Genomic DNA, 22565 nt, shown 5'->3' with positions numbered 1-22565 from the left:
TACAGACTTCCCCTGTTGGGTGATTCTGGGTCTCTAATGTCAAGATTTCGTGTCAACACTATGGAATCTGACAACCTGAGACGTTTGGAGAATGCACTGGTCAAGTTCCACTCGTACAAGCGGAACAACACCTCCAAAACGAACATCCTACGTCTGTCGCTCCTTCCCTTTCTTAGAAACACCAGCGCACCCTGGTCCGCGCACCGGCTCGATGCGGTCGACCCAAGATCCAGAACCCAGTTTCTGGAGCTCGCCGTCGTGCTTTTGCGCTGGTGGAAGGCGCTTTTATCGGCAGTCAAGGAGCTACACCAGATGACGTCTATCGACAGAAACTGCTATTTGGAAGCGATTTCCAGAATCGTCGGCCGCCAAGAATGGCTCGAGATCGCTAAAGACCCCAACTCTGAGATTTACAAACAGCACAACGCACAGCTACTCGAGACGTTCGAGTTCTGCATAGCAAGACTCGATGTGAAGAATATCAACCTGCCCATCAACGCTTTTGTTGGAAAGATCTTTGCCCACGCCTTTGTGAAGTTGCCGGACCTCTCCCGCGGCATCCTGTTCCTCCTAAACTCGAGGGTCAAAAATTACAAGGAGTACTACGACCTGATGGTTCGAGAAAAATCACCTCACCAGCCTGTTCCGGGCCGCGATAAAAAATACTTTGAGGACGTGGTCAACGCCACCTTGGTGTATTTCCCCCAGCATCTGCATCCACTTATCAAGTCTGCGGAGCAGCCTCGTCAAACCAGGTACAAGCTCGAAAACAAGGTTCTTAACTCGGTCTCACCGCCATCTGCCAAGATCACAGGAATCAGCGACCCGCGCGGACTTTGGTGCACCAGATGGTCGTCCCTCGAAAATGTTGACCTGTTTTGTTCATTTTTACGTCATTATCTCACGCTTATCTCATTTTATGTGCAACAAACCAAATCGCTTTCCGCTCCCGAAGTTTACGCCCTTCCAGGCTTTGCATATCTGATTACCCACATTTTCGAGATTGTTGATTTTCAAATCTTCCAATCCGCGCAACGCACATGCAGCCAGTCCACGGAGTCGCAGGTCGATAAGTTGCTGAAGCTGCTCCGCGACTTTCTGGCGAATGCCCGCCACGAGTTCGAGCCTAGTCTCCGGAGCGGAGTTCTCAAGTGTTTTGACACTGTATTCAAACTGGTTTTCTACAAGACTACCATATTCCAAACAGAGAGAATTGACCTCTGTTTCGACATATGGGTCAGATTTGTGAGAAGCATAGACGAGACAAATTCCTATGCCACTCAGGATCTAGATTGGAAATTCTGGATCGATACACTTTTCAAGCTGCTCAACTCGGAGTTCATCAACAGCGAACTCAAGGCGCTCTCTGTTTTGTATCAGATTTGGGACTATCTTCCGTCCAGCAAGCCACCGCAGGCAAACTGGGTCTCTGATCCTAACGACACCCTGAAATACAACATGATATTATATCTCACGAGTTCGGACAACTGGTCCAAGTTCTTTGGTCACTACCTGCCCTTGGTGAGATGCTACTTTATCATTTTGATGGTGTGGAAAGTTTTGGGTTTGGAGTCTCTGCATCTTAGTACCAAGGGCGGCTTTGCCGACGTTATGACAGGAAAGAAAGTCCAGGCCATCTTACAGACACGTTTAGACCAGAGCTACAGTGCCTCAGAGAAGATCCCCGTGGTTCCTACCGACCCGCTTCTAAACAAGAAATTGGCTATTGTGAGCGCAGGTCCTAGAGATGATCCTTCAAAAAGAGACCTTGTCAGGTCGCATCCTTACGAAATCCTGGATGATGCAATTTACACATGTGCCAACCTATCTGTGGGTAACTCGACAACTAGTCTTTTTTCTTCTGCCTCCTATGCTTCTACAACGTCCATGACGAGCAAGAGGTCGAAGCTAGCAAGCCATTGGGTGTCAAAGTTCTTCAAGAAGAAGGATAGCGACGTGGATTCCACACAGTCAGAGTCCGTGAACATTCCTCCGCCAACAGCTGTGTCAGGGCAATCGGCATTCTCCTCTCAAAGCTCGCTTCTTCCTCCTTCGACTTCCTCGTTGACTTTGTCTTCGAAGTCCTCATCACCAAGCATTCTTTCTTCCGCTACCACATATAGTTCACCTCAGTCTTCGCTGTCTTCGGTCGAGTTCATTGACACCAGCAACGAGCCAAACAGCAGGCAAAACCTACCAGTCGAGCTGTTGATGAGACCTCCAGAACTGGGGAAATCAGTCTACAAGTTCCAGCTGGTGGTGAACGAGAACAAAATTCACGATTCTCTCAAACAGCTGCAAGAATTCAATGTCACAAAGTTCAACAGCGAGGCAACACCTTATTATAACGCAAAACCCAAACTCCCAGGACTTGGTCTGAATATTTGTGGTGGGAGTATCTGCAGTGATGATGACATAGACATGGTCTCTCAAGACTCAAGAAGCTTAGATTTCCAGTTTAGATCCGCCATGCCTGTGGTCACAGCAGAACTTGCTCTCCAACCACTCCCTTTTAAGGCTACGTACACGAATGCCATTTATGAGTACAACAAGATTGCTCACGAGTTTGAGCAGTTTGTCAAGCAAAGACTCGATTCTGCCTCTGGAACAAGTACTCCAACAGATGCTGCACTATATTTATTCAGCGACAGCCTGGCTGTCTCCATTCCTGTGCTTCTTTCAGAGGCTCCCGAAAAGCCCAACGCTTACTGATATACATGCATAATATACAACAAACAGTTTGTCCGTTCAAACTTTCAGCGTTCGACACCTTTTAGTAGCGAGTCTAGGTTTGTCATTGTTTTGTCCTGTTTGATCGGTGGCACGGTTCGCTTGTAGTACATGAATATAAATGCACTCACAGCAACGCAGACGACAGAGCTAACCGTCCAGCAGATGAGAACTCCAGCGATAAACGAAAGCGTAGGATATTGGGCCAGGTACCATCGGAGGCCGTTGTATTTGATCACCACCCGCAATTTCGCATTTTCCAGGAACGCCTGGTTCTGGTTGAACTCCAAGACAAACTTCATGTGCCTGGAATTTTCCAAAATATCATTGTAGCTCGACTTTGACCACACAAGCGACTGTGCTGGCGGCTGGAGGGACAGCAGGTGAAAATTATAGGTTGGTGAGTAATGTAGTTTATTTGCGAGTTCAGGAGGTGCCACATGTTTCTCCATCAGAGGAGGCAGGAACGAGTGGTTTTCCTTGCAATCGAGCGTGAAGTATTGAGTGTTGACATAATAGATGCCCATGCCAGGAACCACCTCGCCTCCACCTCCTTCTATCTTTGTGTTTTTGTGGCTATTCCAGAATCTCCACGAACTTGATGGAGAATCCACAATGGGGTCTTGCTCGTTGCAAAGGGAGCGGGAACGCGGCCATTGCCACTCAATGCTACGCGGCCTGTTGGAGTCTGAGGAAAATTGCAACGACCTTTTGAGATTGTCGGTTATTGGCCACAAATTGACAAACTTGGACTTGAGACTCACACGTTCCAGGTTTAACTCCCAGGGCTTGAGCTCCTCGTTCAAAATGGTATCGTCGAGAATCGAAAATCTGGATCCAACAATGGTTTTCTGGGAACTTAGACATTTTGGCTCGAAAGACAGATAGAACTCGTACTCTGACACCGGGTCGTTGAATAAATTGTCGTTTTTGACTGCGGCAAGATGGACAAAAAAATCTGCTGCGTTGAATATCTGGTATGGCCCGCGTTCACGCAACTCGTAGTTCAGCTGGACTGTCTGCTCATAAATAGGCGTTGGAATTAAGCGACCGTAAAAATACGAAAAGGAAACAATCGACCAGGGCAGCAAAACAAGAAAAACCGACGCCAGTACCAAAACTGCGTACAGCGTCGCTCTAGTGAATAGCAAGGGCCATGAGAGGCTGATTATCATGCGCAGACAAAGCGAGAATGCTTGTTAAATTTGACGTTAAATATATTATATCATCGACGCGTCGATGTACGTCGGCGATCTAGTATTTGAGCGGAACCTTAAGAGTGTAAGCTGCGGTGAACGGCAGACAAACAACAAGCGCAACGTAGTGACAGATATATGCTAATGCCAGGCAGTCGACCTGGATGTGGTCCTCGTAATCGGGAGGAGTATAAAATGCAGTCAGGTAAATGTTGGACGTAGCTGGAGGCATGCAAAAAACGATGTTTGACACAAAATGAAGGATTGGTTCGTTGTAGAAGAGTCCGTCTTTGTCGACTTTGGAGTCGAGTGCACATCCTACAATGGGAAGCAGCACAAGGCGCACACAAGTAACTGCTACTGGAGTTGCCCACCGCGACAATGGGATATCTCTAATTTCCAGCCTACCAATAGTAGCACCCAAAACAAGCAAACCGAAAGGAACCTGTGCGGCTCCGATATAAGATGAGATGTCCATCATGAAGGAAAGCGGCGGCAGTCCGTCTGGCGCAGGACTGATATGAGCTTGATTGGTTGTAACGAAGAGGGCCTTCACCCACGGAATCATGCAAATTATTAGACTAATCACGACAGTCAGCGAGATCGGCTTGCGGAAGCTATCCAAAAGCAGGAAAATAAAGGACTTCGCTAGCGACCACACGCCCTTTGACTTAGAAGGCGTTGTATTCGGGGCAACCTGCAGATCTGCCGGGTCGTTGACCTTCACAGATCCAGCCGCGAGCTCGTCAAAACGCGAGTATTGTCGCACCATGTCAGCCATGTTCTCTGTGGGCATCTCTCTTAGAGAGGTACCAGAACACGCGCTCTCGGTTCGCCCAAGATCCAGACCTCTTCGTGCCGTAGACCTTGAACTACTACGCCCGGTTCGTTTCTCTCTCAAGAAGTGTGGCTGATTCCCATCTGCGTCGCTGCCGTCGACTGAGGAGCTGATGCTGGTAAGTGAGTTCGAACAGTCGGTATGCTGAACCGACTCTGGAGACGCGGACGTCGATACCCTTTCCTCCTCGTCGCCGGCATTTTTCAAAGCATCTCGAAAATCCCATTCGATCAACCTGTAGAGGCCACAATTGAACTGGCCGATCAGCTGAATCACCGTGTAAATGCAATTGAACGCCACGCCACGGTCAACGTCAGGAACAGTCCCATATCCCTCCAAACTTTGCAGATAGGCGATCGGCAAGTCAGAGATGTTGGGGAACATCCCCACGCTGATAAGGCCTCCATACCACCGTTTGGGGCATCTGGTGACTAGACCCACCAGGAAACACATCAGACCACCTCCCAGCATGTTGAATATTCCCAGAAACGCTATCGTTCCTATTTGGGCAATGTCAGAGTTGTCGATATTGGTAATGATTTTGTTAAACAGCAACGCAGGCAAGGTCACCATAATGGCTATACTGCTGATATTTCTAGTGGTATCCACAGATAAGATGTTTTTGCGTGCCAGCCAGAACCCCACCCCGATCAAGAAATAGATCTTGAACATGGGCTTGCATGACATATATATGACTTCTCCCAAGGAGATGCTAGTCATGAGTAATAAATTAAGAAAAGCCAAAAAATTCACACATTACGAAAAAAAAGATTTCGGATAAGGAGTAGCCGTTTTCATCTAGTTCGATCTATATGCCTTTAATTTATCGAGCGTAGCTTCTCTCCACGGTGGCAGCTTCAGCGGGATGTTGTCAGGATGGAGGTCGGGATAATTTGCAGATATGACTTTCATCAGCTCGTTGTACATCAGCTGGTATGCAGTGCCAGTGAAATGGATTCCATCACTCAGGAGATCCGCGCTGGAGAGTCCAGAGTTGATAAACACATCGTACAGGTCCACAGAAGGAACCCCGAGCTTGCCACAGACCTCGCCCAAAACGTCTCCGTACTGTTTCTGCAACTGGTTGCTTCTCTTGGCCCTTTCCCGTTGCTTTGCTTCATCGGCCAGCGTCTCGTCGTGTGTTCCCGGCTTGATCGCAATGACTTTTATCCCGCGCGACTGAAGCATTCTGATCAAAGTCTCCATATTCTCTGCGTAGCGGCCAATCGGCACGTGCTGAATGTGGGTGCCACCGACGCTAGAGTCGTTGGTGCCGAAAAAAATCCAAGCTATCTTGATCTGCTCCTCAACAGGCTTTGTGTCGTGCTCGAACTTCAATATTTCAGGCAGCATATGTAGAGCCTGTTCGGAATTGTAGCCGTCAAAGCCCCTGGTGATGACCTCCAGCTTCCTTTGGTAGTCGTTAGCCAGGGCGGCAGCGATGGAAAAGTGGATCTGGCCATTGTCGGGCTCTATTATCTGTTTGGACGAGTACTGCGTGATAGAGTCGCCAAACAAAAGAAACTTGCCATACTGGTATACACTCATGGAGATGAAACTGCGAGTGGATATCAGCTTTCCTTGCCAGACCGGGAAAAGCGTGCGGCTCGAATTAAAAATTAAGGGCGGGAGACGAGCGAGGCTTTCGGCCGGGCTACATAACCCCTGTTTTCCGTAGGCCGACGATGCACCCAGTTAGGTAATTTGGTTTTTTGGAATGGCAAAAAGGAAGAGCTGTCTAATAAGATAGATATGTTTGGCCAGACTGCTAACGACTCGACACAACCGATCAACATTAGCTTTTCCAGGACAGGGTCCGTGTACCAGAATCCACGCATCCGCAGGGAGAGTATAGCGCACTCCCAGGGGATGGGGGGAATATCATGGGGTTCGGTGACTATAGGATCCTGGCTCAAGGACGAGGTTATGTTACATGCGCACCAACAACAGAACACACACAACAACAACCTCTCGCCGTTTTTGGGAGCCAACCACTCGGTGAACACCCACATGATTACTAATAATTTCGACAACCTTAATAGGACGGATAGCCTGAGCATGGCCTTTTCCCCCAGCATAAACAATACCTCCTACCTGGCTGATCTGGAGGCCACCTACTGTAAGGACTACTCCTGCTGCGGCCAGCTGTTGCCCACGTTGCACGATCTGCTCCGGCATTATGAGGAAATGCACATCCAGCCAGAACAGCCCTTGGAGACACCAAGAGCGAGACCGGTGAACACGGCCATGGATACGGTGAGCACGAACGAAGTTTTTCTAACACCCCAAGGGTCTCACGATCCGAACGTGCGTACGCAGCAGAGCCAAGGAGGCCACGGGGTCCCTGATTCGCTAGCAACCTTCTCGTTCAACCAGCAGCCAAATAACGACACGCAGTCCAGATTGGGATATAATATACAATACCAGCAGTCGCAACAGGATTTATTGAACCACTCGCAAGGTCATTTGACCCAGAACGCCCTCCAACAACAGCACCCGACCTTGTTCCAGAACTACAATAATCAATTGCCCCAGAGACAACAGTCGCCGCTTTCCTCCCAGCCAACGCCCCACACTAATCATGCAAACACCATACCTCCGCGGGCAGGTTCTCCTCGCCAGTTTGCCATGGACGAAGATGAGGATATGGAGGAAGACAGCGAGGTGTGCATAGACGATCCAGCTAGACATCTGTACGTGATGGAGCAAGGCGAGAGCCGGCCATTCAAATGTCCGGTGATAGGTTGTGATAAGAACTACAAGAACCAGAACGGTCTCAAATACCATCGGCTGCACGGCCACCAAAACCAGACTCTTCGGGCCAATCCTGACGGTACCTTTTCTGTCATTGATCCAGAGAGCGACGCTCCTTATCCTGATGGCATGGGTATGGAGAAAGACAAGCCGTACCGCTGCGAGGTGTGTGGCAAGAGATACAAGAACTTGAATGGTCTTAAATATCACCGTGGACATTCGACGCATTAGGAAGTTGTAATAATAGATTAGGGGAGTATAATATAGAATAGTAGTTATCGAGACGTCATTAAAAAAATTATTGGATTTTAGCAATCTTGGAATATTTTCAACTCATTCATAATGCCTCTTCATTACAACCTTGTCTTTGCACTTTTGATCTCTGAGGTTGCTCTGTTTGCCCTCATCTCCTTGCCCTTGCCTAGCAAGTTCCGCAAGCCGCTGCTCAAGACATTGAGCGGTCCGTTCCACTCTCAGCATTTCCAAATCACAACGAAATGTGTTCTAGGGTTTGTGCTCGTGCTATTCCTTGACGCGCTCAACAGAATGAAAACCGTCACCAACGAGCTTCAATCGCAACAGGACAGTCCTATCGCGGGCGCGGTGGGTGTCCACGAGTCTCGCTCTGAGATCCAGGCCAAACGTTTTTATGCCCAGAGGAGCGTCTATCTCTGTGGCTTCACCCTGTTCCAGACCCTCATCGTCAACCGGACTTTTTCATTGGTGTTTGAGTTACTTGCCGTCAAGGAAAAATTGGCAGAGAGCCAGAAGAAAGACAACATCGACAGTTTGGACACAGTGGACGATAAAAAGGTCGAGGAGCTCAAGTCCAAGATCGCCCAGCAGGACGAGACCATTGAGAACCTCAAGTCACAGGCTTCGGCGCTGTCTGACGAGTACGATGGGCTGTCCAAACGAAAAATCTAATGATTTTCATTGTTTCTCGTACGAATTGCTTTTATGTTTAGGAATAAAACTGAATCCGTCTCCGGCTTTGCCCAGGAACATTTCTGTGATCTTGATCCAGTCCTTGTAGTCTGACGATCCCAACAAGGTTTCCAGCTCGTTTCTGCCCTTCCAAGGTGGCGGTCTTTCGTTCAATTTCGGTGGTAGCCGCTCCAATATGCCGACTGGAATATACCGATGTGTGAAAGAAATAAACTCACACAAGTACCGTCTAGCGCTGTTCACGCCGTATTCGTCGCTGCCCCAGTGCTCCAGCGCAAACTTGGCGTATTTCTCCAAATAAGCAAGTCTTTCGGAAGCAGACTTGTCCAGATACTGCTGTGCCTCCACTTCCTCGAAAATCCACGGCTTAATCAGTGCACCACGAGCCACCATCACGGAGTCGATGCCCTCGTCGCTCACCGCCCTATGCCAGTCCTCGTGTGTGAAACAGTCGCCGTTGCCGACAAAGTATACAGGTGGCGTATCTACCTTGTCCTTGTCTTCCTCCTGCTGCTCGTTGTAGTCCTTCACTACAGCTCCAACTCGGCTGATATAGTCCCAGTCTGCGGCACGCGTGTATCTCTGTTGTCTGGAACGTCCGTGCAAAGTGATGGCTGCCACGTCAGTTTCATTCAGAACACGTCTCACAAGATTTTCGGCCACAGGCTTGTCGTCCTTGACACCCATTCGGATTTTTACCGTCACAGGAATCTCACCTGAGGAATAGCTCATTCCTTTCAGAATACGCAGCATCCGCGAAGGATTTTCCAGAAGCGCAGATCCTTCGCCCTTGCGATATAGCATATCTATCGGACAGCCACAGTTGAGGTTCAGCTCAGAAACGTGGCTCGTGAGCGTCTGGATGGCCTCGGCGGCCTTGCAAGCCTGCCAGTGCTTGGCAGTCGCGATCTGGACCCCAAACCCTGGATACTCCGACTCGTGCGCGCGAGGAAGGGCCCATTCGGAGTTCGAGCCTTGAATGAGTGGCAAAGCAAGCGCCATCTCGGAGTACGTCACGTCTGCTCCCAAACTGCGCATTAATCTTCTATATGGCAGGTTTCCCACAGTGGTGAGCGGGGACACGATCTTGGCATTCCTCAGGTTTAGTCTTTTCTTCTCGCCTGTTCTGAACCGCGACTCCGTGTAGGAGGCTGCATTAAGCTTGTTCTGGTCGGGTTCGTGATTCTCTCGCTCTTCCTTCGTCATGCTATTTTTTTCGTCGTTCACTATCACCACGCTGTCCAAAAAACGAATCACCTCGTCTGAAACAGGCATCGGCAGCTTCTTCTTCTGTAGCTGGCTCTTGGTGGTCGCAGAAATCCAATTGACCTCGCCCTTATGTTCTTTCTTTTCAACACCTTCTTCCTCGAGCAACAACCCCGTCTCTGGGTTGTAGTGCGACCCTAGCCATCTACATTTCACTCCCGAAGGACAGTAACCAATTGCCGCATATACTGGACAAGTACCCTCAATGTCTGCTGGCTTTGAAGCGAGATACGCTTGGATATCGTGCGAGAAGCGACACTTGTCGGCTCCATACGGACACTCTTTAGTCTTGTCGTTAGGATCAACGACGGAGGAGCACAATTTTATCTCTTCGTGTGCCTGGCGCAGGTCTCTCTTCTTGTTCTGGCCTCGTTTCTTCTCTTTCTTGCTCTCCTTCTCCCCAGAAGTGTGCTTGGAAGATTCTGCTTCGTCGTCATTGTAATCGGCCTGAACTCCGCCAATAACAAGGTATTCTTGCTTTATTGGTGCAACTCCCTTCTCAAGACGCGGCTTCACATTTCTCTCGAGGGAATCGTGCTCCACCGAGCGTTTCTTGTCCTCTGTGATCTCGCTCATGATTAAAATTTTAAGTAGCACAGCCAGCTGAAAAATTACGGGAAAAAAAAAAGAATTTAACACAGCCAGCATACACTTTTGTCTTCCGCAAAGGGAAACTTAAAACGGGCATTATCTCTATCAGATTAGATTTAGTCTTTTGTTTACTTGTTGAGCATGGTCAGAAACCCAGAGGACAGTCCGTTGGTTGTTATCGAGCGCTGTCGTCGCGAAAACCGGCCCGTTTTCGTGGCAGGACCGATGGTGCGTTATTCCAAGCTGCCTTTCAGAGAGCTTGTTCGTGACTATAAAGTTGATATTGTCTACTCGCCCATGATCCTCGCACGGGAGTTTGTGCGGAATCACAATGCCAGGTCCAGTGATTTCAGCACAAACCACCGCGATAGGCCACTAATAGTCCAAATCGGAGCCAACAACGTCACAGATCTGTTACGGATGATAGACATGATACATCCTTATGTTGACGGCGTTGGGCTGAACTGCGGGTGTCCAATCAAAGACCAGGTGAGAGAAGGTATTGGTGCGGCACTGATGTCGAAGAAGGAGCTAGTCGCAGAAATGGTGCACGCCGTCAAGAAGAAATACGGCTCGAAGCTTGTGATTGAGACAAAGATCCGAGTTCACCACGATATCCAGGAAACCATCGAATTTGTCAAAATGGTGGAGGCGGCAGGTGTTGATTTCATTACGGTCCATGGTCGCACAAAGAACACGAGGTCATCTGAGCCATGCAACTTTGACAAAATTAAAGCCATCAAGGAGACCGTTTCCGTGCCTGTTATTGCAAATGGCGACTGCAGATCTCTCGAGGACGCATTCCGGATTGCCAAATACACAGGTTGCGACGGAGTCATGGCAGCGAGAGGCATTCTGAATAACCCTGCTATGTTTGCAGGCTACGAGAAGGCTCCGTGGGGAGCTATTGAAAAGTTCTGGAACTTGAGTACCGCATATGGACTTCCTTTCCGTCTCCTTCAGCATCATTTGGGGTGCATGCTTGTGGGACAGATCAACAAACAACTACAGAACGAGTTGAATAGCAAGTCCAGTCTGCTGGAGTTGATGGACTGGTTCGATGCTAATTTTGAGCTTAAACGGCCTGCCGATACAGGATTCGGAACAGCTGTTGCTGTCCAGTACCGCCAGAATAGACAAAAGCAGGCTCATATATAATTAGGTCGAAAGAGTAATATATTAATGGATTCCGACTACGCGAGAAATAAATTTGACAGTGCGAAAATTTTGAATACGATTTGCTTTTCGGTAAGTACTAGAGATGAATGATGATGACCTTTTATTACCATATTGAACAGACCCCAGGGTCTTGTTGATGGAATATGGTGGGAGTCCGTTTTGGGCTCTACCGGCCTTCCTCAACGGTAGTAATGATCGGTATTTTAGTCATAGTTACACTGACATCGAGTACTAACAACTAGTTTTGAGTGCTCAAACTCTCGCCAAGGTTGGCAACGGCACAATGCTGACGATTGTCTGACATATTGCACGAGAGCAGTATACGATCTGTAGTACTAAATAGGTTAATACACCAGATATAACATATCTGAAGCACATATCTACGCTTACTACTCTTCAATTATTGGTTTCCTCTTATTCATATTATCTATTCCTCGTCCTCAACAACAACAGTGTTCAAGCCCTTGACAGATGGAACGTTGACAGGCTCGACGTAAGAGAACATAGTGTTCTTAGCGTCCTCCTCCTCGTTTCTCTTTCTGGAAATTCTGATTCTCATTCTGAATGGAACACCCTGGATACCTCTCTTCCACAATTCGACGTTCAACTTAGGATCCAGTCTCACGTCCTCAGTACCCATGTGTAGTTTAGCGAACTTCTTAATCTCCTTCACGGCTCTTGGAGCTCTTCTCTTGAATTGGATACCGTGCAATCTCTTGTGGAGATTTATAGTGTACTCTCTGGTCACAAGTTCCTTAAGGTCGGATTTAGCCATCTTTAATATGCAATCAAAGGTTTGTGAAGAACAACCAAAGTAATTTGAATTTTTGAAGTACAATTTTTCACTCGAGCTTTGTGTGCAGATTAGGTAATCGAGTAGAGCAAGATACAGGAAACAGCATAAATTGGAGTATTGTGGGTATACAAAGTCCACAGATACAAGGTAGAAAGTACAGCAAGACAGAGTATTAGAACTGTATGCCTCTCAAGAGCCCCTATGGCACACAAATATCGCTACTCCTACGAGCTATATGTGAGAGGTGCAAGGTGTATGTATACAGGAATCGGTAAGCCCTTTGTAAAGTCACGTGAGCTAATCATACTGGTAATGTCTACTCAAAAGCGTATATATTTTGAGGGTGCGATGTCCATTGTCGATGGACAAGGTCGAGGCACTTGTCCAGTTCCGACTCATCATTCGTTGACAGTCGTTGTACCTCCAAAAGTCCACACAAACTGCACAGAATGCGTCCACTAATTTTCCCGTCTTCGACTAGTCTAATGATTTCTTGCAACGTAAAATGATGATCTCTCTCCAATGCCATTGTGGTAGAACGATCTTCATTGTAAACCGGTTCCACTGAGTTTAGGATTGAGACAAGCAAATCGAGTGTCTGTTTATCTGTTTTTTGGAAAGCTGCAACAATTTCGTTGAAGAATGGCGCGTTATCTGACACAGAGCCTGAATCTTTGAATGTGTACAGGCAGCCCACCAAGGCTGTGAGGCCTGCTAATTGTGAATTTTCGAGGTCACTCTGGAGTGTTTGGTTCAACAGGTTGAACACGGTAAGCAGCTCATTTCTGGCGATCATGATAGCGCATACATTATAGAGTATGATTGACGATTTGTTTGTCAAATCCTTTGTTTCCTTCGGTGTAGTTCCACGCAGTTGCACAAGATCATTATATAGCTGGTTGACCAATATCAAACTTGGACCGTATTTGATTCTGATGATGAGTAGCTTGAAATGCCAGCTTAGTTCCTTGGGTAGAGTTTCTTTATCATCGAGCTTGATCAGTTCTTTCAAAAATAGGTTTGTTTCATTTCTCAGGAACTGTGCGTTTGGAATGGGCGGGACCAGGGAGCTCGAGTTCGGTACACGTAGATTAGCAGCCATCAATAACAGATTGATACGCAATTCCCATATTTGGAACACATCTTGCAAAGAAATATCAAAATTGGAGAGATTCGGCGATAATATGATCAACTTGCAGTACGAGGCAATGGTGAGGTATGTTTCAAGAGGATTTTTGTATGAGTTTCGGGCAAACAGTTCCGAAGGTACCTCCTTCGATTCCTCTCCCAGCAGATTTTGTACGAGTAGGATCAAATTATCTGGCGAAACTGGAGTACTACGCTCTAGCTCGTAGAACCTTGACTCGTACTGTGGCAAACTAATGAAATTATTCGCATTTAATAATGATGGATATTTGGCTTGAAGCATCAGATGAACAATAGCATAGAGATTAATAAATGTATATTTTTAATTACTCATCTTTACGGGAGTACGTCATCTTGACTGAATCGAGATGTCTCCATGGAAGTTGTCAGTAGAGACTTCAATAATCTTCACGATGGCCCCCATCCTTGATTTTTCGTTCTTCTAGTGGACAATCTACAGACAGAGCTGCCTCTTGGTAGCCGTCTATGCTAATAAAATCGGTGCACAGATGTTTGAAAAACTAATTTATTTCTATTTACCATGTCCTTCAAGGAGTCGTCGTATAGTTCGCAAAATGACCATGCTCCAGTCAAGTTGCCCCCGATATCGTTTCTTTCGAGCAAACTGGAAGCATCAGACAAGGAAGAAGAGGTAAAGAGCCGTCCTGAGAGTCAACAATTGCCTTCTCTATCATCTATCAACTCCGGTGAATTTCAACTGCCTTCGATATCCTCGCTGGCGTCTGGCGTCGACTCAACGAAACTCCCTTCTCTCGTGCCGAGCAAGTCTTCTGAACAACCCTCCGACCAAAAATTACCACCTTTGAAATCGTCAGCGTCACCTCCTTCGACAAACAACTCGTCACCTTCCAGACAGCAAATTAATAGCGTTAGCCCTCCTCGAGAGACTGAGAAGGGAGAAAAATGCCGCCATCACCACCGTGTGCACGATGGGCTTACGACACATCTGAAGGAAGCACAACAGCATCTCAAAAACGGCGGCCATATTCATATCGTGCATCAGCATCATGGTAACCACCATCATCACAAAGTTCTTGTACACAACCCTAATGAGGCACCTTCCGATGTTCCGCCTCCTCAGGGGAATGATACAACCATTATACAGAACGACTCTACCATAATTGACCCCAACGCAACAGTGCCCCAGGACCAGTCATTGGTCAACCAGACATCGCCGGAACAGAGCACAGAAAAACCAAAAGAAACATTCAAGCGGCGAGAAATAACAATCGACTCAAAAGAAACATTTCTTCTTGCTGCAAAATTCCCAAGAAAGCATCTGGGGTCGATAATATACCAGGTATATCCAACAAACGAGACCCGTTGCATGTATTTGCAAAATATAGACCCAGAACACGTGCATGAGAGCTCCGAAGTGAGCAGTGAGCTTGCATCTAAGAGAATCGAACTTCTCCCTGCATACTTAGCAAACTACATCAACTGTACAGTGGATATACACATCCCGTACCAGTGTATACCCGACAATGTCAATGTATACGACCGCAGAGTATGGGGGACGGACATTTATACAGACGATTCCGACATCGTGGCCATATTGTATCATTGTGGAGTGCTCAAGTCGGCTGATCCTTGTGCTCTGGACTCTGGGAATCCCACCCGTACACCAGAAGATAGCGAAAAATCTGGGGAACTTATCATTGATAACGAAAAGGGTACTATAAGATTTTCTAGACATACAGGTCCTTTGACGCCCGGAAACTTGGAGAACCGCTCGAACGTGACTAGGCAGAATGTGGATGCGAGTGACGCAAATGATTTGGTGGTAACTTTACTGATTCTTCCTCGTCTGGGCGTGTACCAGGGGACATACAGAAATAACTACTACTCAAGAACCTGGGGAAAAAATGGTCGTTTGCATAATGGAGTCTCTATTGCTGTTTTTGCGGTGAAATGGTGCAAGCTGGGTGGTTCTTACGACTGCTTGAATTATGGGTCTTTCCGCAAAAGATTATTAAGCGAGCGCATTGAGCTTTCCCAGAAACTTCTCAAGACTTCGAGCGAACAAGGGTCTGTTCCTGGCTGGAAATTGGATCGTAAGTACTATAAAGAGTTCAAGTAATATATATGTGTTTTGAAATCATGTATGACTGCTGCGGCTTTAGCTTGGATAAAAAAAAATAAAAAAATTGTCGTGCGAGCAAATTACCAGGTGACCTTTGTGCACAGGTTTAGATAGCCAGTTTGGTCAATAGATCTTGCCACTTGACTGCTATTTATTGACTCGAAAGTGACGGCCATTATGAATGAGCGAGAACAGAAAGAAGACACGATGTTCGAGGGCTGCGAGCCTTCGAGGTTGAGAAAGGCACTCCTCAAATTAACGTTCGCTTGGGCAACGTTTATCAGCAGACTCCATTCGATATCGGAGGCCTGCTTGGAATCCGATGAGATTACTGAACAGCTGTTTGATGACGACTCAGACAGCAGTTCCAGCCGCGTCCAAGAATACGAACCGATTAAACCTTCTCAACTCCAACGAGATGTACTGGAAAATAAGCTCGCTAACGATGATAAGGAAACGTGCTCCACGAGTTCCCCTTTCACGACGACACGCTTAACGTCGCCCCAGAGCAGCGCTGTCAGCGGAGGTGATGAATCTAACGCTACCCCAGATAAGGAGGGCACCCTCACACCGTTTTGTGGGGGAGAGGAATTATGGAAGATACAGAACCAACAATGGTTGAAGGCAATCGCGGAATACACCACTCTAGAAGGAAAACTGAAGCTACAGAAGAGACTGCGTTCACAGGCCCTCAAGCATTACGTGTCGTCGAAAGATTATCATATAATATATCGCAATTTGGTCATTGACGGAAGGAGTCTTAAGCAGCCCATGAATTTGAAAGACTTATTGCGCGTTGTTGAGGCCGGCTGGGAATGGAGTCGGATACAGGAAGGTTGTCACTTTCCCCAGAGATAGTGTACCACTCAGCCGAAAAGGCCTTTATTCACAGGCGCGGGTCTTGTGTTGGTAGATTCGACTAATTTAATACTGTTTTCAAGGACACGAATATTTCTATCGAGAAGCTCAATTTTGCCTTGTGCGGTGTTTGCCCCGCTATCGTGTAGTCTTTTAGTTGTTTTTTCCAGCTTTTTATGCAATTCCATGGCCTTAGTACCCAACTGTTGGTACGTGTTCACTAACTCATCCTTCTGTCGTGCAATCGACTCCTGGTTAGAGTATATCGTTTCGACTTTGGATTGTAGTCCAGTTTCAGCTGAATCAGGAGCAACCAGCTTAGCCAGCGTCTTGGAGAGGTACTTTGAGTATTTCTGCGAAAGATGGCTATTTTTCGCTCGGATCTGTTTCGAGTGGTTCAGCTGCTGTACAAAATTTGGGTCCACCATTAATCAAATTTAAAATAAAAATACTGTATATTTTATCCTTTCCCATGGTGCTGGTGGTATCTCCGTATTCGTATTTTGAATTCGGACCCCACAACATATCCACATTTGAGGTCTTTGGGAACCTTGTATATGTGGGGCTATACGATGGTTCTTTAGACGTTTGTCAGCTACCCATTGGTGGAGAAACACAAATGACGCAATTTGACGAATCGAAGCTGGTACTGGAAGACCTCGACGTGATTGCAAGAACGAAGTTGTCATGCCGAGCGATGCAATTGGAATTGATACCAAAATTGGGATATTTGGTTGCCTTACTGGAGAACCAGACAGTGGAAATATACAATCTGAACGACTATCAATTCATAGACAAGTTTGATGAGGCACGCTTCAATTTGATCAAAACCTGGTACGAGGACGACAGGGATCTTCAGCTAGATCAAATCAATGAAGAAGATAACGATTACATCACAGTAGACGACAACGACTCGATCTCGCTGGCCACTACTGCCTTGGAAACCGTCCGAACCAAGAAGTTTGTCACGTCATTGACAGGCAACAGCTACTTGTGTCTGGTATCGAAACGGAATATTGCGGTGATGAAGTGGCACGACAACCAATACGATCGCAAATACGAATATAAGATGAATGACAAAATTCAGGTTGTTGAGTTTCTCAATTCCGATGGTTTAATCGTTGCATTGAAAAACGGTGACACCCTGAAAATAGACTTGACGCACGATTCGGTATCAACTATACAGATCCAGTTTCTAAACCAGCCTACTGGTTTCAGCAAGTCATTTTTCTTCAGCCCGTCAGACTCTCTACTGGAAATCTTCAAAGCAAACAACGACCAGCAGCTCATCATCATGAAAGACTACAACCTAATTAAACTCAACAGCGATTTAGAACTTGTTGTGTACAGACGACATACCCATTCCATAGACTTTAGAAACCCGGTTTTAGTGCCGAGTCATAACCAGTCTGGGAAAAAGTTGAAGTTTCTCAAGTATTGGTTCCCCTATGTGGTATTGGTCTACACCAACTCCCTAGAAATTCGGAACCTCGAGAACGGCTCAATTGTACAGCAATTGCAAGGGACGTCCACATTTGGTAGCATAACCTCGATCAAGTTCAACTCCAAGTTTTTGTTTTTAGTTTGCAACTCAACAGTGTACAAACTTGTGAAAACTACATACGACTCCCAGCTAGCCGAGTTTGAGAAATCAAAGGATTATAACAATGCAATAAACTTGATTGAGAAGCTCAACCCGTTGGCATTTGAAGATATATCTGAAGACCACTCTGCGCGACAAATCAAATTTACAAAACTACGTCAATTTCAGCTTCTAAAGGGTTTAGAGTATATCAAGTCAGGAAATTATGAGACAGGAATCAAGTTATTTGTCGAGTTTCTAGCCTCGCCGGAGCTCTTACTTGATAATCTGCCAGAATCAGTAAAAAATCTGCTGTCTGGCACATCAAGTCTGAGACATGCTGCAAGCAAGGAGTCTTTGAAGAGCGATAAGGAGCCGGAAACCAGACTCAACCAGGACGTCAAAATAATTGGCCTGGTAATCAGCTTTTTAACAGATGCTCGGAGGAAACTTACACGACTTTTGGATCCCGATTCGCCTAAATTCCAGTGGCATGGCTTTCTCATTTCCCGTGAGCTTTATGGGTCCAAGGATATTTCGAAGCTAGAACAAAAACTGCAAACTGTAGACGACTGTCTTTTTCAATGCTATCTGATTACCAATCCCAGAATGGTGGGACCACTGCTCAGAATTTCCAACTATTGCTCCTTCGACAAAATAGAGAATAAATGTCTCGAACTCAAGCTGTACACAGAGCTTATAGATTTTTATTACTGTCGATCACGGCACGACAAGGCGTTGGAGTTGTTGGAGAAGCTGTGTATAGAGGAGCACATCTTCAAACCAGAATTTATGGTCAAATACATACAGAAACTTGGACAACCACAGCTGGATCTTATATTCAAGTACGCAGAAAAACTGATTGCACTAGATCAGACCAACGTGGAGAGTATCTTCATGGATGACTCAGTTGAGTGTGAATCTCTGAACAAACATCAAGTACTGGATTTTCTTAACAAATGGCCCTCGTTGCAAGTGCGTTACTTGCGCTACCTAATTTTTGACCTCGGCGAGACCAACATCAAGTTCCCAAATAAACTCATCGAGTTATACCTACAGGACCCTGCCAACAACCAGGCCCACATCAATCAAATTTACTCACTCGATAACTACAATCCATCGTTTGTGCTCAAAATACTCGGTTCGCTTAAACAGTCGCCAGTTGTATTGGAGCTCATGATCCTTCCTCTTGGCAAACTCAATAAACATAAAGAAGTGCTAGATATACTTGTGCGCAAGCTCAACGATGTGAGAAAGGCGCTAAGTTATTGCAGGGCAGTTTACTCTTCGTCACCTGAGACCGGAATCAAACTCACATATATGCTGCTCGACATGCTCCTATCCTCTGAGGACTACGACTCAGTTTTTGAAATATTAGACTCGGGCATTACATATCTAGATACAGTCCAGGTGCTAGAGAAGTTGCCTGAATCTCTGCAGCTTGGCAAATTGGAGGGCTACTTGGAATCCAACATAAGGAACTTGACGTCAGATCTCCGATTAGACATCATACAAAATGAGCTTCTTAAAGTGCAGCTCATCAACCTCAAGTACGAAAAATTGCTCTCAGACGCAGCCCATGTCCGCATTGATGCAAGCTCCAAATGCATGGTCTGCAACAAAAACTTCGCCGCCTCATCGATTCTTAGCTTCTTTCCAGACGGATCTGTGGTGCACTATAGCTGTGGCAGGTATAAAAATTAAAGACATTAATTGGCTATGAAACTATGTTGTCGTGATGAAGTTGATCACTGCAGAACAGTATTTTACCATATCGTCCATCTTGCTGTCTAATTGAGAAGCCACGGAACGCCATTCGTCGAGAGCTTGCACAACCTCGCCTTGAACATTGTACAACACGTCTCCATGGATTTTGAGAAAGACAGAGACAACGGCCACCAGGATTTCATAATTTTTGTTCTGCTTAAGACCATAATTGATAGCATCCACAAATCTTTTGAGTTCTGTGAATGGCTCTGTTGTCCGCAATGTTCTGAGTTCCAGATCCAGCGTGGCAGGACTCATGTCCACGAGATAGTCAATAAACTTGTCGTAACTAGACTCAGCACCCTCTCGAAGCATTCTCGTAAAATCAGACTCAAACGAAGCAGCAGAAGGGTCTAGCTTCATCAATTGGGACTCCATCTCCGTTTGCTTTTGCTCGCTTGTCTGCTGCAAGAAAAATGGAGCAGAGTCTGGCTTTTTCGGAGGCTCCGACGGCTTGTTTCTCCTCTTGATCGTGTCCAAATGCATAATGGTATTGAACTTTGTGCGCGAGTGCAGCGAAAGAGTCACTAGATCTTTGTCAAGCTGGTCCACGGAAACGTACGTTCCGGAGCTATGTTCCTCGTCTTCGGCAAACGCACCTTCCAGAATACTAGAGCCGTTTTCGCCGCTTACATTCGGAAGCATCATGGTTGCAAACTCCTCCTCTTCGACGTGCTTCGTGGATATTGGCTTGAATTGCGCTTTGTTAGTCCACAAAGATATACCTACTCCATTGACATGCGTGGTTGCAAGATAATCGCCCAACGGAGACATCTTCAAGCATGTGACAGTGTTAGGAACAAGTATACCGTCAATGCAGCCACCTGTAGGTAGGTCCCAGGTCCTAATAGTGGAGTCTAAGGATGCCGACACAATCCAGCGACCGTCAGGCGAGAAGTCTATAGCAGTGATTCTGTTGGAGTGTCCAAATAGCTGTCTGACTACTTTATGCGTGGCCGAGTCGACGACAACAATGGAAAGGTCATCTAAAGCAAAGGCAACAAGGTCTGAACCTCTGTGGTAAACCATTTGGGTAATTGGAGCGTCCAGTTGCAGTTTTCCTAAGAACTTTGATTGACTGAAATCGTAAAAGCCAACGAGTCCATCGAGAGCACAAGAAACCATCTTCCTGTTCATTCCATCAACAGCAATACCGGTGACAGCCTTTTTGTGCAACTTGTAATTTTTGCGAAGTTTTCCACTTTGCAGGTTATACACTCCAATGCCACCATTGCTGGATCCAACAAGGGCAAAGTTTCCGCACTGAGTGATGTTCACGGCCTTGACAATGCCACCATCGATTGTATCCAGAACGTGTTTACTAACCTTTTTGTTTCTAGAGTCCCATGTACGTGCAAACGTTTCGTCTTGGTGCGCAGTCACAATATTGGCCCAATCTCCTTCTCTGGCGTTCTCCTGAGCTATCATGGTGATTGGCGGGAATTTGTCCTTGAACGTTGAAGAGATACCTGCTTGTCGTTTTCCATCCTTCATGGCGGACTGTCTTTGAGACATTTCCTGAGACTGAGCATCTTTACGTAGCGAGAAGGTCCAGAACGAGCGATCTTGGGAGGCAGATTGGATAAAATGCGACTTCGAGTCGCCAAATGTGATGCAGGTAGGTGGAGCCGAGTGTCCTCCACGAGATCTCAGGTGTCTAGGGGGAGAGACAACAGCCGAGTTGTCTGAGAGAGCCGGATCAAAAACGTATTCCTTCAGACTGTTGTCGGCGCCAGTAGTGACCAGTATTGGCTGTCCGCTTAGAAATTGCACCTTTGAAACACCACCAGAAATCTCTTTGTGAGCATTACGTAAAACATGTACTCTTGTCTTCTTCTCCAAATCGTAGAAGAACAAGTCTCCATTCACCATCGAGCATACCACGTGGGGGGATCCATCAGTTCTGAAGGAAAGCGATGTGATTTTAGATTTGGATCCTGTAGACACGTTTCTAAGAATTTTACCCTTTTTCAAGTTGTAAACGGCAAATGAGCCAACACCATTTCCAACAGCCAGGATGTCTAGAGCTGGGGCCGTTTCGATACAAGTGATTCCATCAACAAACTCTTCGGATACGAACACCATTTTCGCAGTTCTAACGTTGAATATGAGCAGATGAGAAGTTGTGGCAACCACTATTTTGTTGATATAGGTTGGAGGATGCACAATATCCACGATCTCGCCGTTGAGAGCATTCACTTTGAGCTCTCCATAGTATTCGGTAGGAAATTTTTCATCTTTCTTCTCAAAAACGAAAAGCGAGGACCCCGTACAGGCAACTAAATAATTGCCAAAGATTGTCACTTTTCTGATGGTATCAGCAGTTGGCAGGGTGAGCTCTTTTTCCAATTTGCCTCGCCTGAAAATACCGATTTTATTTCCATAAGAACAGAAAACATAGTGGAAATATGCTGTAATGGAACGAATAGGGGTTTCTGTCTGGGTGGACGATACAAAAAGCAGGTGTAAGGTTGCAGCGTCGTAGATTTGGAAGGATCTGCCAACCACAGTGGCGATGTAAAAAGACTGACCTAACGTTCCCACAGCAAATGGAGTTCCGTTGGAGACGTGACCAATGACTCTGAAAGGCGCAAAAATCTTGGAACTGCGCACAGTACCAGTAGATCCAGAAGCCTCAACTCTCCGTCGTTTCATCGAGTCCGCAACAGTCATGGTATTGAATTTGGATCACTAACAAAGGTGAATAATTTTTCCAAAATTTTATAAATTTTTTTTCTACAGCCGCGTCGATCGACTGAAATTGTAAATCAGAACCAACTAAAATAAAATTACTTGGAAAAACTGTAATG

The 22565-nt window shown here is 46.3% G+C and overlaps 14 protein-coding genes across 14 annotated transcripts; 7 read left to right on the top strand and 7 right to left on the bottom strand.

Annotated features, from left to right (window-relative positions):
- The first annotated feature begins 25 nt into the window (after nucleotides 1-25).
- Nucleotides 26-3879, top strand: OGAPODRAFT_16901 (uncharacterized protein). The gene has a single exon (XM_018354740.1). It carries the CDS (start codon nucleotides 61-63, stop codon nucleotides 2710-2712), a length of 2652 nt encoding a protein of 883 aa, XP_018210017.1. The 5' UTR covers nucleotides 26-60; the 3' UTR covers nucleotides 2713-3879.
- On the bottom strand, nucleotides 26-3905 carry OGAPODRAFT_94894 (uncharacterized protein; the record flags this gene model as incomplete). The annotated part of the gene is made up of 1 exon (XM_018357641.1): nucleotides 26-3905. The coding sequence occupies one exon, from the start codon at nucleotides 3903-3905 to the stop codon at nucleotides 2757-2759; it is 1149 nt and encodes a 382-aa protein (XP_018210016.1). The 3' UTR covers nucleotides 26-2756.
- A 9-nt stretch (nucleotides 3906-3914) lies between these two features.
- OGAPODRAFT_16900 (uncharacterized protein) lies at nucleotides 3915-5460 on the bottom strand. The gene has a single exon (XM_018354739.1). The coding sequence runs from the start codon at nucleotides 5449-5451 to the stop codon at nucleotides 3985-3987; it is 1467 nt and encodes a 488-aa protein (XP_018210015.1). The 5' UTR covers nucleotides 5452-5460; the 3' UTR covers nucleotides 3915-3984.
- Nucleotides 5461-5539: 79 nt separating this feature from the next.
- OGAPODRAFT_16899 (uncharacterized protein) lies at nucleotides 5540-6339 on the bottom strand. The gene has a single exon (XM_018354738.1). The coding sequence runs from the start codon at nucleotides 6310-6312 to the stop codon at nucleotides 5563-5565; it is 750 nt and encodes a 249-aa protein (XP_018210014.1). The 5' UTR covers nucleotides 6313-6339; the 3' UTR covers nucleotides 5540-5562.
- A 203-nt stretch (nucleotides 6340-6542) lies between these two features.
- OGAPODRAFT_16896 (uncharacterized protein) lies at nucleotides 6543-7776 on the top strand. The gene has a single exon (XM_018354737.1). The coding sequence runs from the start codon at nucleotides 6634-6636 to the stop codon at nucleotides 7747-7749; it is 1116 nt and encodes a 371-aa protein (XP_018210013.1). The 5' UTR covers nucleotides 6543-6633; the 3' UTR covers nucleotides 7750-7776.
- An 84-nt stretch (nucleotides 7777-7860) lies between these two features.
- On the top strand, nucleotides 7861-8445 carry OGAPODRAFT_9315 (uncharacterized protein; the record flags this gene model as incomplete). Its single annotated transcript, XM_018357285.1, has 1 exon — nucleotides 7861-8445. One exon carries the CDS (start codon nucleotides 7861-7863, stop codon nucleotides 8443-8445), a length of 585 nt encoding a protein of 194 aa, XP_018210012.1.
- A 6-nt stretch (nucleotides 8446-8451) lies between these two features.
- On the bottom strand, nucleotides 8452-10308 carry OGAPODRAFT_50275 (uncharacterized protein; the record flags this gene model as incomplete). Its single annotated transcript, XM_018355655.1, has 1 exon — nucleotides 8452-10308. One exon carries the CDS (start codon nucleotides 10306-10308, stop codon nucleotides 8452-8454), a length of 1857 nt encoding a protein of 618 aa, XP_018210011.1.
- Nucleotides 10309-10464: 156 nt separating this feature from the next.
- OGAPODRAFT_9313 (uncharacterized protein) lies at nucleotides 10465-11481 on the top strand (the record flags this gene model as incomplete). Its single annotated transcript, XM_018357278.1, has 1 exon — nucleotides 10465-11481. One exon carries the CDS (start codon nucleotides 10465-10467, stop codon nucleotides 11479-11481), a length of 1017 nt encoding a protein of 338 aa, XP_018210010.1.
- Nucleotides 11482-11929: 448 nt separating this feature from the next.
- Nucleotides 11930-12277, bottom strand: OGAPODRAFT_9312 (uncharacterized protein; the record flags this gene model as incomplete). The annotated part of the gene is made up of 1 exon (XM_018357274.1): nucleotides 11930-12277. The coding sequence occupies one exon, from the start codon at nucleotides 12275-12277 to the stop codon at nucleotides 11930-11932; it is 348 nt and encodes a 115-aa protein (XP_018210009.1).
- A 331-nt stretch (nucleotides 12278-12608) lies between these two features.
- OGAPODRAFT_16895 (uncharacterized protein) lies at nucleotides 12609-13604 on the bottom strand. The gene has a single exon (XM_018354736.1). The coding sequence runs from the start codon at nucleotides 13398-13400 to the stop codon at nucleotides 12615-12617; it is 786 nt and encodes a 261-aa protein (XP_018210008.1). The 5' UTR covers nucleotides 13401-13604; the 3' UTR covers nucleotides 12609-12614.
- A 381-nt stretch (nucleotides 13605-13985) lies between these two features.
- On the top strand, nucleotides 13986-15560 carry OGAPODRAFT_94889 (uncharacterized protein; the record flags this gene model as incomplete). The annotated part of the gene is made up of 1 exon (XM_018357640.1): nucleotides 13986-15560. One exon carries the CDS (start codon nucleotides 13986-13988, stop codon nucleotides 15543-15545), a length of 1560 nt encoding a protein of 519 aa, XP_018210007.1. The 3' UTR covers nucleotides 15546-15560.
- A 65-nt stretch (nucleotides 15561-15625) lies between these two features.
- OGAPODRAFT_16894 (uncharacterized protein) lies at nucleotides 15626-16826 on the top strand. The gene has a single exon (XM_018354735.1). The coding sequence runs from the start codon at nucleotides 15726-15728 to the stop codon at nucleotides 16404-16406; it is 681 nt and encodes a 226-aa protein (XP_018210006.1). The 5' UTR covers nucleotides 15626-15725; the 3' UTR covers nucleotides 16407-16826.
- A 105-nt stretch (nucleotides 16827-16931) lies between these two features.
- On the top strand, nucleotides 16932-21630 carry OGAPODRAFT_16893 (uncharacterized protein). The gene has a single exon (XM_018354734.1). It carries the CDS (start codon nucleotides 17026-17028, stop codon nucleotides 19690-19692), a length of 2667 nt encoding a protein of 888 aa, XP_018210005.1. The 5' UTR covers nucleotides 16932-17025; the 3' UTR covers nucleotides 19693-21630.
- OGAPODRAFT_101540 (uncharacterized protein) lies at nucleotides 16932-22410 on the bottom strand (the record flags this gene model as incomplete). The annotated part of the gene is made up of 1 exon (XM_018353055.1): nucleotides 16932-22410. One exon carries the CDS (start codon nucleotides 22408-22410, stop codon nucleotides 19714-19716), a length of 2697 nt encoding a protein of 898 aa, XP_018210004.1. The 3' UTR covers nucleotides 16932-19713.
- Nucleotides 22411-22565: the final 155 nt, after the last annotated feature.

This window comes from Ogataea polymorpha (genome assembly GCF_001664045.1).
Source record: "Ogataea polymorpha strain NCYC 495 leu1.1 chromosome Unknown OGAPOscaffold_5, whole genome shotgun sequence".
NCBI lineage: Eukaryota > Fungi > Ascomycota > Pichiomycetes > Pichiales > Pichiaceae > Ogataea > Ogataea polymorpha.
Note: the sequence above shows the minus strand (reverse complement) of the source record. Positions and strands in the feature narration are given on the sequence as shown.